Source organism: Nilaparvata lugens, chromosome 11 (genome assembly GCF_014356525.2).
Source record: "Nilaparvata lugens isolate BPH chromosome 11, ASM1435652v1, whole genome shotgun sequence".
Taxonomy (NCBI): domain Eukaryota; kingdom Metazoa; phylum Arthropoda; class Insecta; order Hemiptera; family Delphacidae; genus Nilaparvata; species Nilaparvata lugens.
This window is the reverse complement of record NC_052514.1, coordinates 28,364,104-28,382,716: the sequence shown is the minus strand read 5'-3', so window position 1 is coordinate 28,382,716 and position 18,613 is coordinate 28,364,104. Positions and strand designations below refer to the sequence as shown.

Genomic DNA, 18,613 nt, shown 5'->3' with positions numbered 1-18,613 from the left:
AGTTAGGAGCTTGGTTCATGTGATTCATAAAATTGTACAGAATAAAGTTTAAAATTTTATCTTTGTCGATAAAATTAATCAGTTTGATCCTAATTGATTTACTATTCTAGTTCCAATTAAATTCAAAATGTAATAAGAATTTATATTTTTTCAAACTTTTATGAGTGCAAAATTGGAAACGTTATTGTATTTTGTTCTAGTTTTCATAATTTTTATATTAATATAAACCATATTTTCGCCACACTGCACAGAAAGCAGCTGTTTTCCAGTCCCTACTTAGATCTGAAAGACATTGTTTGCAGACGACTCTCGTCTGACTTCAGAACAGGTTTCTTTCCGGCTAAGGCCGGAAAGAGTATCCTTTCCGGCCGCTAACATGGACACAAACGGCCGCAAACCTAGCGCCGCAGTGCAGGATGGTTTCTTACAGCTTGGCGTTGTTGTCTTGCTTGGAAGTGTTTCGGCCGCATTGCAGGATGACTGTTAACGGTTGCCGGAAGCTCAACAGCTCGATTTTTTCGATGTGTACTACCATTAATGACTTTTCTTGATGATTTTTAATTATTTAAAAACATTGTTGACATTCTGAGCCTTTAGGCTAAACTTGGGGTCGCTGAGAACGAATCTGCAATCAGAATTTCTCTATCACGAAAAATAACGAAAAAACCCAGCTGTTGATCTTCCGGCAACCGTTAACAGTCATCCTGCAATGCGGCCTAAACACTTCCAAGCCAGACACCCATTTCAAATGACAACAACGCCAAGCTGTGAGAAACCATCCTGCACTGCGGCGCTAGGTTTAGAGATGACTTGAATAGAACAGACCAATCAGCATCTCGGGATCACAGTCCCAGAACAAACATTAACGAAACCGCCTAACTTTTTGGCGTCAGCTATATCTGTAGTGTGGCGAAAAATATCGTACGCGACTCTCTCAGAAAGGTGTTTACGGTATTCGGATAACATATTCCCGGGCTCGGCAAGCCTCGCCTGGGAAACTATCCTCATACCGTAAACACTAACTTTCTGTGCTGTAGCGTAATATACTATTCTGTGATTAACACTTTTTCTGATCAACAGAGACTATCGTATAAGAGATTTTTTTTTAAGGGAACATTGTTTTTATTTAAAAAAATATCATAGCATTATCTTTCGTCATCGGCATTATTCAAATAACACGAGTTCTTGTAAATTGTGTAATAAATAATTCTTTGTCAAATTAATAGCCTATTTAATGTTTTGAAAAGTTATTTCATGTTATATTTACCTTGGTAAAGTTATGCTTCAACATTATCCTTTTTCAATTGGTCAATTTTGAAGAAATAGGAGGAACTCATTTTATCAATAATGATCATTCTTTCTAAAACTGAAATTCTTCCATTAAACCAGATTGAATAGTGGAGACCTAGCCTTATCTTACCCTCCACAAAAAATCTACAAAACCTCTGGAACAGACTCTTAAAATTCCACGGACACCTAGGAGTCTGTGATCCTATTCCAGGGGACCTGTTGATAATTTTATTGATTTAGTTGAATAAAATTTTCTTGAAATACCCTTTACAATAACACAAAAGTACAAGAAAATGAATGACTGAATTTCACATTAACTAAATAACCAGTTATATAATAGTTACTGTAACAGTAAAAAGGTTTTTAACCTGTGGATGAAAATTGGACAACCTCTGCAATCTAGCAGGAAAACAAAGAACTACATCTACAGAGATTTGAGATTTAGTATAGATACTTTTCATTCGACAATAATTGATGACGACAGTCGATTTGCTATCGACAATGATTGATTGACTAGTCAACTGCTTCAATTCGAACTAATTTACATACAAGATTTTTTTAGTATTGATACAAGATAATTTTAAAGATGCTACATTTTTGACCAGTATTCAACAGTTACTGACTTCATGCAACGATCAAATCTCAATAAATTCAAGAACTCCACAAGAATATAACACACTCAATATTTCTATTTATATCGGTCTGTGCAAAGTATTCAGCATACATTATTTTGATTACCTTGGATTTATCAATGAATCCTATTCCTATAAATTGGACTCTTGTGAAATTCACTTTGAATTTACAGCAATCAATGATTTAGATAACATCAATAACTCCCATTCAATCAATCACAGTTTAAAGTCAATCTCACTCTAATCATTTTAGCAATAATGTATAATGAACATAATTATTCATAATCTAACCAGTAACCACTAACAATTGATTGTGAAGTGAACAACAACAACAAGACTTAACCTATTTTGGACTATGTACATCCTTATCTAAATTTGGGAGAGGAATAGCACAAGGTTTCCTAATTTTTTTTCTTCCTATCATTTTGAAGATGTACTTATTGTATGAATCAATAAAGAATAAAGTTTCCATAGCATGCATACAAACTGAATGGGAAGGGCCAGATAAGAATAACCACTAGCCTATCTGTTAAAGAATATACAAATTTATTATTAACATAATATTATATATAAAAGAGTGTTTACACTGTGATCAGTATTCATATTACACTAAAATGATAAGTTACAGAACAAAAATACTGTATAAAGCTATTGCACTGGTTCAAATTGAGAGCTTAAAATTTAATATATTATTTAATAATATATTTTTTGGATTTTGATGCATGAAGAGAACTAGAGTTCTCCCATAGCAACGATGATGTTGGAAAGGGCCGTGCGTGCGTCACTCTCACGGAACACTTCTAGAACCTCCATTGCTTTTTGCGAGTGCTCTTTCTGCAGCTGTTTGGTCAGAGAGATTCCAGGACCTTTAGATACGGCACTGTGCACCTGCAAACACGTTTACTTTCAGTAATATTGGCAATGGAAAATTTTGAAGTATTTGAGATTATGTCTGTAGACCGTGGATGTTCAAAATATATTTAATATATTTGTGGATGTTTTGTGTATATTTCATTGAATAATATACAGATCATTTATGAATTATTGATGTTGAGCAGACTATTGTTAAATCATGATTGATGAAAAATATAACGTTATATTTTCTACCTATTAGAATGGAATGAAAATCTTCAAGTACCCAATTTTTATGTTTATTAAATAATCACAACATGCTTCGATTCACAGCCATTTTTTACAGCTCATTTTTCACAGCATCTTCTAATTGCAATTTTTATTCGAATCTTCAGTAGGCTATCCAACTCAACTTCAAAAAATAAAAGCTAGATAGAGAAAAGTGAATATCTATCTACCTATGTTGATACAGAATCCATCTTACTAGAGGACTCGAATCGCAGTATTTATCGAAAGTATTTCATGATTTAAATTTGACTCAAATAGGCAAGTGAAACTAAAATTAAAACTGAAAGAAACTAGAGACTAAACGTGAAACACATTCACAAGTGAGATAAATTAAAGACTGATTTCTCGCGTGTAGAGACGCATTTTCAATATTGACAGATTCGATTCAATTCAGAAGAAAAGTCTAAACAAAAGTATTTTAAGTAGGTATTCATGAAAAAATCATTACAAAAAAAATTACAAGAAAAATTTAATTAAAATTATGTGTTCACAGTATTACTTTGTGTTAGTACTAATAATTAAAGTAGTAATTCTATGTAATTAAACTTCCATGTAGCACTATTGAAATAAATTATTAATCGTAGAGCTTCAACTCACTTATGGAATATCAAGTTTTACTATATCACTGAGTAGGATTGTGATACTAACCTTAGCATAGTCGACGTTCTGTACGGATTCGAGTCCGTTGTCGATTTCATCGAGCAGCGAGGGGTCGTGTTCCAGGTGGAACATGACAGGAGCCGAAGTCAGGCTGAACATGGAGCCAGGCACGTACTGAGAGCCATTTGTGAATGGTTCCAAGTCCAGGCAGGCCTACAATTGACCAAACAATAATTCATATCATGACCAAACTGGCAGTCACATAATTGAGAAAGATAAACAGACAATAATTCACTATCTAAAACTAGACTTCAGACAAGTATATCCTATTATATTAGGCGAGCAATTTCTGTATATATCTGGTTATTTATGTTTTACGGATCTCGAAAACGGCTCTAACAATTTTCACGAAATTTGGAACATAGTAGGTTTATGATTTGAGGATGGTGAATCCCTAGCACTGACTCTTTGTGACCTAAGCAGAGCATTTGACTGCGTTGACCATGGAATTTTGTCTGATAAGCTCCATTACTATGGGATTGTGGACTCAGCTTTGTATCTATTGAATTCCTACCTGACTGGGAGGGCACAAGTGGTGTCTCTGGAGGGCTTCTTCCAGCCCACTTCCTGTGAATTTTGGAGTGCCACAGGGTTCAATACTGGGACCAATCCTGTTTATCATAATGATAATGACTTGGACAACAACGGCTCGACTCTGCTATTTGCTGATGATACGTCCTATCTGGAGTGGACCTACAGCATGTGCTAGAACTGTCAGCAGAGCATCTCCAATCTTCAACCTCATGGTTCAGGCAAATCGCTTCAGTTGAATGAGAACAAGACACAAAACATAATCTGCAGTTTGTCTCGCAGCCAGCCAGCTGAACAGGACCTGTAAAGCTGTTAGGGTTGTCTTGGACTCAAAACTGAACTGGGCTAGCCACATCCAACAAGTGACCAGGAGGCTGTCGCGAATTTGTTTCTTGTTGCTGAAGCTGAGGGGACATGTGACAGAGGCATATCTGGTAATGACTTACCAGCACTTTTCCACTGCCATATCTCCTATGGTCTGCTCATGTGGGGTCATTCAGCAAGGGTGGTGGAAGTACTTAAGCTGCAGAAACGGGCTGCACGGATTATAACTGCTAGCGAACATCGAGCACACTGCAAGCCCCTTTTTGTAAGACTGGGTATTATGACAGTTGTCAGCCACTTCCTTCTTCTCTGCCTGCTGCATGTCAAGAAGAGTCAGCATGGTTTGTTGACTCGGAATGATGTGCACCATCACAACACTAGGCATCGAGAGCTGCTTGACATCCCGAGGGTACGTCTTCAGAGGTCGCAGGTGTGTTATGGGAGTGCAGCATTACGCTACTTCAATAGACTGCCTGCAGGAGTGAAGCAGTTGGATTTGCGTGATTTTGAGAGAGTGGTGACCGGATTTATGAGAGTCAGAGCCTACTATGAAGTGCGTGAATACATGAGTGATGATCTGACTCAAATTTTAACTACTTAGTCACTTTCTGCCATCTTGATCTTGACTTGAGTATGAAAGTGTTGTTTTTATTGTATAATGACGCCATCGATCCCACAGATGTGGGTAATGGATGAAGAAGGAGGTATATAAGGTATATAAGGTATGTTTTACGGATCTCGAAAACGGCTCTAACAATTTTCACGAAATTTGGAACATAGTAGGTTTATGATATAAAGATTCGATTGCACTCGGTCTCTTTGGAAAACTCGCTGAAAGACATTAAAAAGATATTCATCCTTGGAAAACAGATGACAATTTCGTCGTCTCTCGTTAACAGAAGATGCGTGGCCTGTGTGGGAGAGAGACAGAATTATTTCCAGCTGTGTAATCATAATCAATCAGCGAGAAATTTTATCTAGCTAGACAATTTAATCGATTTGATCAACATAATCTGATTTGTTGACATGACATGATAATCCTCCTAAACTAGAGTATATAATCATTTTCAAAGTTGATCATTATTTGACAATTTCAAGTGATTAGTGAGTGTTATTTTGTTATTTAATTTGGTTTGTATATAATCTAATTTTTTTTTTCAAATGTTTGAACAGAAAATTGAACCTGAATTCAAGTGTATGGAACATAACCTACTTTCTGGACTATTTATAGTCTATAAATCAAAATTCGGATAGAAACAGTTTTGGGCTGTGCTGTTAGTACTTCCCCAATCATTTTAAAGAATTGTGTTTGGTTTATCAAAAGTCAATAAATAAATAACGAGCGAAGCTCGGTGCCTCGATATTTGTAAGAATATGAACATTGAATAATAAACAATTGGCAAGTAGATTGGTTTTTGCATTGATCATATTTTCATCCGGTATTCCCAATTGAAATATAATTTCAACCCTTTTGCTAAAATCCAGAACAGTGGAATCACTGACCACTGGAGTTGTATATGAATATTACCACGGGAAAGTTGAAATATAAGAAACTAAGCCCAGAATATAAAATAATCAACAAAGAGTTACTAAATAATAAGTTAGCAGAGGCAGATTGGTCCAGTATCTATAATATTAATGACAGACAATGCTTTTGAGAAATTTTTGTACATCTTCAATAGCTGTATCGGAACTACACCCTCAAACAAACCCTGGTTAACTCCTCAGCTGCTGAGTAGTATAGAAACAAAAAATAATCTTTATAAAAAGACATTATTACAACCTTATAAATGATAAATTATTGCCTTTAAGCCATCAAATACAGCAATTGGTTCGTCAAAGTTTACAAGGTACTAAAATTGGTTTTTAATAAATATAGAGTTCAGTCTATCAAAATACAGAAATATCACAGTAAGATTCAGGTACTTTTGTAAAACACATTGACAGTCCTTTCAGGAACACTGAAAAACTCATAATGAAAGCCTTATCAAGAAATACAGGAAACTTCGCGATAAAATCAAAATTCAAATTCAAAACTCCAAATGTATTTATTTTCAAAAAACCTTAACCAATTTAAGAAATAATGTGAAAGAAGGCTGGAGAATCGTTAATAATCTGATCGGCGAAACGAACACAAAAAAAGAAGTAAATCGAATAAAATCAATGACAAGCGCGTTGCTGAGTGAAAACATAGGAATTGCAAATGGTTTGAATAAACACTTTGTGTTAAAATTTCAAGTAATACGCATGAAAAACCCAATACTACTCACACAAATGAAAAAAACTCAGATCATTCCAGAAGTCACTTTAAGGAGCAGTCGCTCATTCTCATCTATGTTTTCATGCCTTATCGAGCCATGAAGTTGAAAATATTGTAAAATCTATAAAGTCGAGAAAGGCTCCTGGCTTTGACAATTTGAGAATTGATTTGATAAAAGATGTGGTTGGAAAAATATCCTCCATCCTAAGTTATCTATTTAATCTTAGTATGACCTCAGGAAAATATCCCACTCAACTAAAAAATGCCATAATTGTTCCAATTTTCAAAAATGGGGATAGAGAAAACTCAAACAATTATAGACCGATAGCACTATTATCTGTGTTTGCTAAAATTCTGGAAAAACTAGTTCGTATCAGGTTGGTCAATTTTTTAACAAAACAATGTTTTTAGAGTGAGAACCAGTTTGGTTTCCAAAAAGGTCGCAATACTGAAGATGCTATGCTGAAACTAATTTCCGAAATTTACAATGGCATAAATGAGAACAAGAAGTGTGCTAGCCTCTTCCTTGATATAGGAAAAGCCTTCGATACGGTTAAACATGATAAATTAATCACTAAATTGTGCAATGCAGGAGTGAGGGGTGTGTGCAACGCCTGGTTCAAAAGTTTTCTGGGGAATAGAACTTAACAAGTAGAAATTGGAGAAGCCCTTAGTGAGAAAATGTCTATTACTTGCGGTGTACCTCAGGGATCATGACTTTCCGCTGAGTTATTTCTTGTTTATATTAATGACTTGTGCAACAGTGACCTCCATGGAGCCATAACTGCATTTGCCGATGATACCGCACTGAGCTACTGTGCTGATAGAAAAGACCAATTAGTTCAAATGCTCACGGAAGATATACAATCTTTAAGCTCATGGTTTCAATTAAATTCCTTAGAACTAAATGCAGAAAAGTCCAATATAATAGTTTATGAGCTGCGATCTGATGTTAAAGACACTGCTAGACCTAATTTGTGTATTCCATTGCATACTCCTGCTTGCAAATATCCCTACATAAATTGTAAACGCAATTCCATAACTGAAGTAAAACAAACCAAATACCTTGGAATAATTATGGACTCAAGCCTCACTTGGTGTAAGCATATTAATAAATTGAAAAATCACCTCAATTCAATAAGTCGGAAAATATATATCACATCCGCTATCCCTTTCCTGAATATATTTTGCGCTCTCTATATTACGCGCTGATAGAAAGCAGAATACAATATGGAATCGCAGTATGGGGTGGTGCATACTATTCCACTATCAAACCACTTATTGTAGGACATAAATATGTAATGAGGACCTTAGCTAAGAAGCACCGTATGACAAGTTCATATCCCTTATTCAAATAATGGTGGTTTCTCCCACTAATATATTTATATTTCTATAAAGTGTTGATGATCTTTTTCATTAGAAGTGGTAAACTTAATCCAGCTAGTAGCACTTATAGCTTGAGATCGATAGGGAACTGGATTCCACCCAGACCCTATAAAGAAATCTATCGAAGACACTACCTATATATCTCACTAATATCACTAATAGCATAGAGAAACAATAGCGTAAGTAGATATCCCATGGTATAGGAAGTTTATGTCGTAACTTTTACTGTTATCTCAAGCCGATAGTCCACGTAGTTCTTTTCCTTGAAGCTGTGTGACACTGATATTCTCTCATATTGTGCCGTTCATACACTCTCACCCGGCCAAAACAGAAAAAATCGACAATAATCGACAGTAATCGGCTTGAGATAACAGTAAAAGTTACGACATAAACTCATTATACCATGGGATATCTACTTACGCTATTGTTTCTCTATGCTAATAGTGTATAACATGTTACCCTTAGAATTGAAACAGCTGAATAATATGGTAAGCTTCAAGGTTAAATTAAAAGTCTGGTTATTAGAAACGAATGATGTTGAAGTCTTCTTCAACAAATTAACTTGAATCCTGATAGAAATAATTTTTTAGACTCCGAAATCAACAGTTGATTCCAATGGTGTATAATTCAAGTAAAGGACTGATTCTCAATAATATTGACAACACAAAATTAGTAAGTTGTAGCCCGACCAAGCACCGTTACCACAAAATAACAAATTAAAACAAACATTTAATATTTTAATCTAAATAATACATAAGTTTACCTTATTTTATTATTATCTTTTAGTTCTTATACAAATTATAAGTGTGTTTCTGGTTTATTTATTTATGCTGGGACTCCCATATAGGCCTTTGCCTCGGGAGTACCTAATTATTTCCTTTCAGATGTTGGTGTTAAGTTGAATCAATAAAATGAATTTGTGTGTGTAGAAGTGATATTTTGTTTTTTTACGACATTAGCTATATACAGACTTTTGTATCACTTAACTATTCATACAGTTCAATAAATATTATTTTATATGATATTGTTTTTGTTCTTTTGTACACATCTTCATGGAAATAAAAATTATTATTATATTGTCTTAGCTCAAGTCTGTTTCACTAGACGTCAGTTGGAGGGTGAGTGAGTTGATTGATTGTTTAAAAATAAACATTTGAAATACTTTGTGCCGGTTGCACAACAGCCGGTTAAATTTTAACCGTGATTGATTAATTGTTTAAAAATAAACATTTGAAATACTTTGTGCCGGTTGCACAACAGCCGGTTAAATTTTAACCGTGATTAATTCCATGACAACCAACCAGAGAAGCCGTCAAAAACGCCTTCTCTGATTGGTTCTCGTGAAATTAATCACGGTTAAAATTTAACCGTCTGTTGTGCAACCGGGCCTTTGAAGTGAATATTGTGGATGTGAGTCCACCGAACATGTACAGATCTATAAAATCTATTACATTAGTCAAATTTCCTTGAATTCAAGTTTTCTTGACATTTACCGGCTTGAGTTAACAAATAATCAGTTTAAAACTTGGAACATAAACGACCTATACCATAGGATTATCTTTTCTCTATGGTAAAATCCAACCAAAAAATGGAAAAAATAAGATAAAAACAGTTGCCAGTCAATGTAGAATGTATAAAAACAACTAAATAGGAAAGTATGTTGCAAGAAGATTATGAAAAGTAGGATGGAAGTTGAAATTAACTTGATTTTTACTTCATAATATACTATTATTATATACTTTTGAGGTTATGAAAACATGACTTCAAGTAAACTTGATTTCAAGTTTTCAAAATCGTCCCTCCCATTCAACTGAAACGTTAAAAGGAAACTTGACCAATGAACGCATCTTTACTGAGCTAACTTGAAATACAAACAATATTGAGAAAATCCTATTTCTTTTGAACGTGGATATCAATATATACTTGATTTAATACTTGATATAGACTTGAAAAGCTTTATTCCACATCTACATGTTGGCCAAAGTACACATGAAAAGTATCTAATTATGATTTTGGTATTATTTATGCTTACTTTTGATTTTATTATTTTATAATTTTGATTATAAAATTATGTATTTTCTTTAATTTGTTTTGAATATTCAATTATTGTATTGTATGGCCTACTGAAGGCCAATGTCGACCAGCGCAAGTGTGTGGATGGGTGGTTTGCCAACGCTGGACTTCATTGGGCACTGGTCACATTGCAGGCTGGGCCAGCTTACAGGACTAACATGCAGATGCGGCATCAAAGTCGCAATGTAGTTTACCTGCCAAGCGAGCGCCAAATGCTTGCCGAACCGATACCCCTGGTCCTGCATATGCGTGCCGTGTCCGGCCAGCTTGAGCGTGCCCTGACACGACTTTCCGAGCAGACTGCCCGCAGACAGCACGTTGCGCGCAGTCCAGTCGTCCAGTGCGCATGCGCTGTGAATCGATGGCAGTGGGTTGTTCTGCTTGTCGCGGCGGCCCACGAACTCCCCTTCGGCCAGGTCGCGCACCGCGCTGCTCATCAGCTCTACCAACTGGCGAAATCAAAACATTTCAAAACAATTGAACAGTAATAGGAATTGGATAGAACATATAGAATATTTCTATTGGGAATTGATTCTTTTGGTAGATAAAAACAGTGAAATACCTTTGCTAGTTCTGGAACTTTTACCTATCAAAATTTGGGAGAGACAGAGATACATTTTTTGGCTTAGCCTGTATTCCTCTCCCAATCATAATGAGATATTTTATTATTTGTGGCTGTGAATGAATAAAATTATGATGAAGGATATGTTTTGATAAACTATGGTTATTTTGGTCTATCTTTCTTCGATAGGGCTACTCTTGAATAGAAATAAAAATCTAAGTACCCTTTTTTAAAATTGTTCATTTACATGCTATAAATAACTTGATCATCATGGCCGAAACATGTCGTGAATAAACCATTTCAAAAAAGGCTACTTGGATTTTATTTTTTATTTCCATGGTTATTTACTATAGAGTCGATGACAAGCCTATGATATATATATCCCTTCAAAGAGAGGTCTGTGGCAGATAATTAACCTATGTATCAGTTTACGATATTACATTTTCCAGCTTGTCGAGACTCGATATCATGCGATTACCGTAAACTATGTATGAGTTTACGATATTATATTACCCAGCTTGCCGAGACTCGATATAATGCGATTATCGTAACCACAGAAAAATAAGGAATAGCAATTATTTGTTCTCATTTGTTCTTTCCTCAGTGCCGTAACATACATTACCGGGGAAGACATGAACAATTTTTTTTCACACGGCCAGCAACTAATTTGCAAATATGTAAACAAATCAACAGTAAATGACTAAAATATAAACTACATTCACAACAATAAAAACATCTAATTTATTCAAAAGTATGTATTAATTCTTATGGGGGGAAACATTGTCATTTTTTTTATTTAAAAAATATATATTATAATATATAAATATAAATATGAATATTGTTGTGAATTTAGTTTATATTTTGTCATTTGCTGTGTTTTTGTTTACATACTTGCAAATTAGTTGATATTGCTATCATTTATCTTTTAGTTTAGAAGTGGGCTATTAAATTTAGAAAAACAATAACTCAATTGGAAAGATAAAATATAATTATATTATAAAGATAATTATAGGCCTAATTATATTATAAAGATAATTATAATTATATTATAAAATGTAATTTTGGAATACTGTAATTGTGAGAACAGAAATAAAGACCTGCAATCTACATTACCAAGTTCAGTATAAACAGTTATCTCAGACGAAAGATGCATCTGCTTGAAGCTAGCTCGTCTCAGTATCATACCTTCCAGGATCCTCAAATCATCAATCTACTGGATTTCCCTGTAAATCATGGATGATGCACGGAATTCCTGCTTCACTCAGCAACCTCCTCGTCTCAAGAACATCCAACTTTCACATGGAACGACTTTACTGACATTCGCCCGATTTCCATTCCAATAGAGTGTGGTGGGAAAATAGGAGAAAATAAATTCTGATAAGTTAATAAATGAAAAATAAAAGATCCTCATAGAATAACCAGAACAGGAAGACACAGTAACTAACTTACAAACAGAAAAGTATTCACTTCCCAACTTCTCTTTTATAGAGTGATCAAGTTATTCTCAAAATCACAGATTTGAGATGAAATTTTGAGGACGAAAATACAAATAAGAAACATGAATTATAGTCCGTGAGAAATTACTTTTAACTTGAAGAGGGGAAACCGATTTCTCCTACCACAGTTTGTAGCATAGACACATCCTGCGTACAATTGGATACGCCCTCTTATTCCGGTTCTCATTCTCGTGATGAATACATGTCCGCAACATTCACACAAACCAATTAAAACTATGAAAAGTTTAACTACTTACTATGTAAGTAACTATAGTCGCAAACTATGAAAAGGGCTAATCTACACAAGGGTCAATTGTAGGGTTAATCTAACTTATAAAAGTAATTTATATTGATAGTTTTACTCTATGCTAAGTTTAATTACATATTTTCTGATAATTCAACAGCCATTTGAAAAAAAAGTTATCAATCAAGGAAAAACTCACGTCCTGATTGCGAAGTGCTGCTAGTTCAGCACAAGAGTTTCCAAGCAGATAGTCACCGCTGAGCAGAGCTATCTTGTTGCCGAAAGTCATGTCATTGAGTACGGCTGGCTCAGGGTAGAGGCCCGGGTAGATGTTGACAAGTCCCTTATGCACCAAGTGGCTGGTCCTTATCATTTCAGTCACCTCTGCTAATGCTCTTTGGCTGAAACATTGGATTATATATAACAAGTCAAGGTTATTGCGGGTTAATATAGAAAGATTGCCACATTAAAATAAATGAAAATTAAACAATTTCACAATTCAATTGCAACGATTAGACCTCGATTTATACAAAATTACTTTCTCCTTTTTCATGTTACATCTATTTCAATTTTTGTGAACTAGTGATTTGTTAACTCGAAATATTCTTATTTTTGGAGATATGACAGCAAAGAAGCATGCTTATTACATTTCAACATTGAATTTCGTCATGAGTACAGGTGTCCCAATTGCGATATCAACCAGTTCTGAACGTTGTAATCACACAGACTAGAGACCCAAGACAAAAACATGGAAAAGTGCGAAATTATTATACTTGAGCTATTAAATTAAATTATACTACCTTAATAAAGAGATAATAGATCTTTTCATATAATCTTTAATCTCACAACGCACGCTCAAATAAATTTAAAATTGAAATAATAATAAAAAATGAACTTAAACCGAATCACATGAAGAGTTTACATGAAAATAAATTATTCTACTACTTGTAATTACTGGATTTATACTATATTTACTAATTGGAATTAGGGTGATTCATTAGGAAAATTTGGAATTACCTGTGAAGAACCCCAGCAGCCTTGTCTTCTTCCATCTCATCCACATTCAAATGTCCAGCTGCTTTGGAAATCAGCAACACTATTAAACCCCATGCTTGCATGTTGTTTCGTCCATTGTAAAGCAAACTCCTGGAAAATGAACATCAATCAGAACCAGAATATTTCAAAATCATCAAGATGTGTAAAATCTGAAGTTCCTCCACAAAAATGTACATGCAGGGAGGAGAATATTCTCATGTGTGATACTTGATCAAATTTATGCTTAAAATAAAATAATAACAATGTGACTCCATTGAATCGTACACATTGGAATTAAAAAAACTAAAATATATAGATTCATGATTCCTCCTTCTCTTTTCCTCTCTGTCCTGTTCGATTCTCTTCAGCATCAAGTTTTTCCCTCCTCACTGACATCATCCACCATCTTCACTCTCCCCGCTCCAGCACCCTCCCTCCATACACCGCCCCATCCATTGCCATCACAAGGATGTGATTGCCATCACATCACAGATGTCCCAGCGAGTTCCGCTTCCGTCTCCTTATCACTATTTGTGTACAAGAGACTGTTGAATTTACAGAGACTGTAATCATGATTAAATGTTACGGAAACCACTCAGAGCTTTTTTTGAAGAAAAGGATTCTCTGAATGGTTCTCGTGTTATCTGTTCATGTTTGAAATTGAATATCCTTTTGTGCACCAAGCCTTGAAAATTTTGAAATTAAAAAAGTTGAAAAATTGAATCACAATTTTTTAAGAGAAAGTAAAAAAGTAAGTGAACACTTAATTGTACCAATTAGTGATCTATTAAAGGTGATCTATCTACATCACTCAATAAATACAAATTCATTAAGATAATTTAATCACAAATATTTTCAAATTTGTTTTCAATTTTATAAAATGTTACTATAGAAGTTAATACAATTACAAATAATTTCAAATAAGACTTGAGAGTGGCTTGATAAAACTTAATATACTTGAATTTGGAAGAATAAAGCCATTAAATTAGAAAAAAGGAGACTTCAAAAATGATATCTAGAATAGCCTAAATAAGTTGACTTGATTGACACAGCAATTTTTAAGAAGACACCTTCACCGGAAATGAGTAGGCTATACAGAAGTGTTCAAGGACAGCATACATATTGCCCAGTTAGATCAGTACAACTATTATCTAGGAGACAAGAATTGTCAAAGATTATTTCAAGAAATAATGGATTAAGAACTTTAACTTTGAAAACATGATTATAGTAAAAAACTGAGTGGATGAAAATTTATTCATAATTTAATACTTGCAATAAATGCTCTAATTGGAATGGAATTTTCTTTAAATAAATATCAACATCAATATTAGGCTAAACCTTCCAAATGTGACCAAGTTGAACTTGATTAATTCCAATACAGCAGTAACCTGTTGCTTATGCACAAGCTTCAAGTAATAATATTATAGAAATATTAATTTTATTTTAAGGTAGGCTACTAAGAATAAGAAAAAAGTTAGTTACCTACTAGACTAAGTAAGAAAGCGCTTCAAGGTCTGTTAAGCTGCAAGCACAAAAGAGAAAATAGTAAGTCAACTGTTAAGAGTTGAACTCAGAAAAAAATCTATAATTTCCATTTTAAAATAAAGTAGGACCTATCTTACATGGATTTCAAAATTTATAATAAAAATTGTACTTACTTAGCAGTTTTCAGGAGTGGATGATTGGAGCCTACTAGTTTTCTCAGATGTAACGCAACATTGGCTATTTCATCACTGAGGAGCCACCTGAGACTCAAAAATGAAGTTGGATATCCAACAACTTTTTCTGCTTCTGACACTGCACGGTTCCAGTCTGGTCTCTGTTGATTTTGGGCTAGTTTACCAGTAATGTTGAAGTTTCTGTTTGATGTATGAATCCTTTTTGAATCCAATAATGCACACACATTTGAATAAAGAACCAAAGACTTTCTGGCACCATAGCTATTTTGTTTGGCCAAATATGAACACAATTTGAGGGTACTGCACGCTGACATTTTTTATGGATTGAATAGAAAAAAACTTGAAAAGACAGAGACTCTGAGAAGCGCAAACAATATGCTGCTGGAAACGGAGAAAGTGATTACCTGATGGCCATGGTCTGAATCTGCGATGAGCACACACCTAACCCCACTACTCACAAAACTGTGTAATATGGAAAGTGAAAGTCGTACCATTCAAAACCTGACTTAATTACCATTTCCCGGTTATACTTCATTCCACACATTTGTAACGTGAGTGTTCAGTATTGGGCTTGCTCCTGTCCTTCCAAGAATTCTAAATAAACAAAATATAAAACTATGAGCTACAGTACTACAGTTCTTGATGCGTGAAGGAATTAAATTCAACCTTGATGAAGATCCGTCCTTAGAATCTTTATTTTAAAGCTAGAAACCTATTATAGATTGAATACTAATAATTTTTAAAGTTATTCTTACACGTTTTTCATTTTTTCAAATTACTTTCTAACAAATTTATTTTAAAAATACTAACTTATTGGTTATTCTAATAAAAACAATACAATAACCTCTTCAACAAAACAACTCCATTCCAGAGTCGACTTGAATGGTCGACATGCAGTCGATTCATGCAAGATCGACAAAATTCAACCGCGAAGTTCAAAAATAATTTTATGAGTGAGCTTTTGGGGATGTAACATATTGGTTACCGTACTGTATACATTCTTTAAAACAGTAGAAATTAATCAATATTTATATTAAAATAATTATGAAAATAGCTAAAATAGAATAAATGCTAAAATCTTGAATAATCCTCAACTCAAAAACATTCAAAATTATCATTATAAAGTGGTGCGCACCAGCACCAAAACCTTGGACGCACTCCCCTCCCCACTAAGTTAAAAAAATTAGCTCACACTTCCCCCTATAAAAAACAATTTAGTAGTCACTAGCCATGTCATTTTAAACACTGATGGCCTTTTTTTATTTCTTAGGACCCCACAAGATTTTATTTTAAACATCTTTCAGATTTTTTCTATTAAATTATGTTTACAAGTAATGTGTTGGCAGATGACAAAATGATTCTTCTTAATATTCGTGAGAAAGAAATATGAGAGTCAACAAATAATTACGGTACCTATGGAGTTGTTGTTAATTATTTTAATAACAATAATAGTAAGATGTGATTTATTTAAGAGAAACAATCAAGATTTACAATACCTATCCAATTCAACTGTTCAATTTATTGTGCATACTTTATGGAACACACTGAAATATTGGATTTTTCTGGCAGAAAATCAATTTAATCAATAAAAAAAGGGACAGGAAAATCCAAGTTCTGGATAAAAATAGCCTATATGAAAGAAAACGATTTACAAGAAAGAAATATATTTGTATCACAAAGACCGTTCAAAAAAAATTCATCAACATTTTTGTGCTAAACTGACCTCATATAGATTCGAATCTGTAAATTATCCTCACAATGCAAGCTTACTCAAAACACAGAGAAAGGAATATGTTTTTTATTCCATGCTCAAAGATAACTGTTATGTTTCCTAAATATGAAACTAATCTTTAAGAAAAACTAGGTGAATAATATTGAGCTTCGAATAATTGATTTACAAAACCAGATTTCAAACCAGAATTTGATGTTTGTGGAATGTGATAGTACCCTTATTCTATAATATAGGATATTATATCATATAATATTATAATTATATTAATCATATAATATTATTATAAAATTGTATTATAATTGACCGAGCGAAGTGAGGTCTAAGATTCAAGTCGACGGTTTGGCATTTCTCTCAATGTTCAATTAAATGTTTGAATGTTTGAATGTTTATATGTTGCGCATTTACGGCGAAACGCGGTAATATATTTTCATGAAATTTGACAGGTATGTTCCTTTTTTAATTGCACGTCGCCTTGTATAAAAGGTTTTTGGAAATTTTGCATTTCAAGGATGATATAAAAGGAAAAAGGAGCCTCCTTCATAAACCAATATTAGAGTAAAAATCGAACTATAGAATTATTTATCATAAATCAGCTGACAAGTGATTTACACAGATGTGTGAAGAAGCCAGTCTATTACTGTATTTCCATAAGGTCTATAGTTTTCAATCAGGTACTTGTGGATGAGAATACTTCGTGAGGTCTACTGTTTACAGAACTACTAGTATATCTAATCCTTCAGATAAAAACACATATATTGGGTTTGTGTACAATATTGATTGGATAATGATACTCCATGAGACGGGAATTGAAAAGAGAGCTGATGAAACAGGGGGGAAAAGGGTCGAAATTTGTGTAGAGTCAGAGAAAGTGGGTAAGTGGTGGCGCAGGGAGTGAGGGAGAAGTCAAAAAAGGTCTAGCAGACTGGCGTCAAGTTTCCGGGCGTCGGAAGAGTCGACATTTGTTCCCAAAACGCAGCAATCGATTGTGGCTCAAACGTACACAAAGTACCGTAACCTTGGTTAGAGCTCATTGTAAACAAATAATGAAAATTATCGACTTCTGATTTCAGGTGCCAACTAGAATCTTGAAGATGACTAGATACATCTATTATAAATAGTTACTGGATGTAAATGATCAATTCTTGACGATGTGATCTGGAAGATAGATCTATAATTTTTATTGTGATTGGATAATAATTTACCATCATTACATATTTTCTGTAAGCTTGAAGTCACAAATGTTGAGACAAAAATCTGGTGTGGCGCACTCACACAACTTTCCTTGCCGTTATGAAAATTCATCACCTGACGCTAGTGTTCCCGCGCATCTAAAGTCTACTATTCAAAGATTTGAGTAAGCTGGTGACAGGGCAATAACGCTGGAGACACACATGCGGTCTGCTATCTCTTCATAGTGAATGATTCAATAGAATCAACAATAATTTGCAATTGAATAATCACATTTTCTCGAATTTAAAGCTTATTTTCAATTTTAGGTGAAAATGTTACTGAACAATTATTGTAGAGATTTTCATCCTCAATCTACTCCACTTGATTTTTTTCGTTTCA

General features: G+C 34.1%; 1 protein-coding gene across 1 annotated transcript; it reads right to left on the bottom strand.

Moving 5' to 3' along the window:
- Positions 1-2,444: 2,444 nt before the first annotated feature.
- LOC111049097 (all trans-polyprenyl-diphosphate synthase PDSS2) lies at positions 2,445-16,191 on the bottom strand. The gene is made up of 6 exons (XM_022335102.2): positions 15,292-16,191; positions 13,616-13,744; positions 12,798-12,999; positions 10,491-10,745; positions 3,711-3,875; positions 2,445-2,810 (listed from the first exon to the last, which is right to left on the bottom strand). Exons 1-6 carry the CDS (start codon positions 15,624-15,626, stop codon positions 2,655-2,657), a joined length of 1,242 nt encoding a protein of 413 aa, XP_022190794.2. The 5' UTR covers positions 15,627-16,191; the 3' UTR covers positions 2,445-2,654.
- Between the last annotated feature and the right edge of the window lie 2,422 nt (positions 16,192-18,613).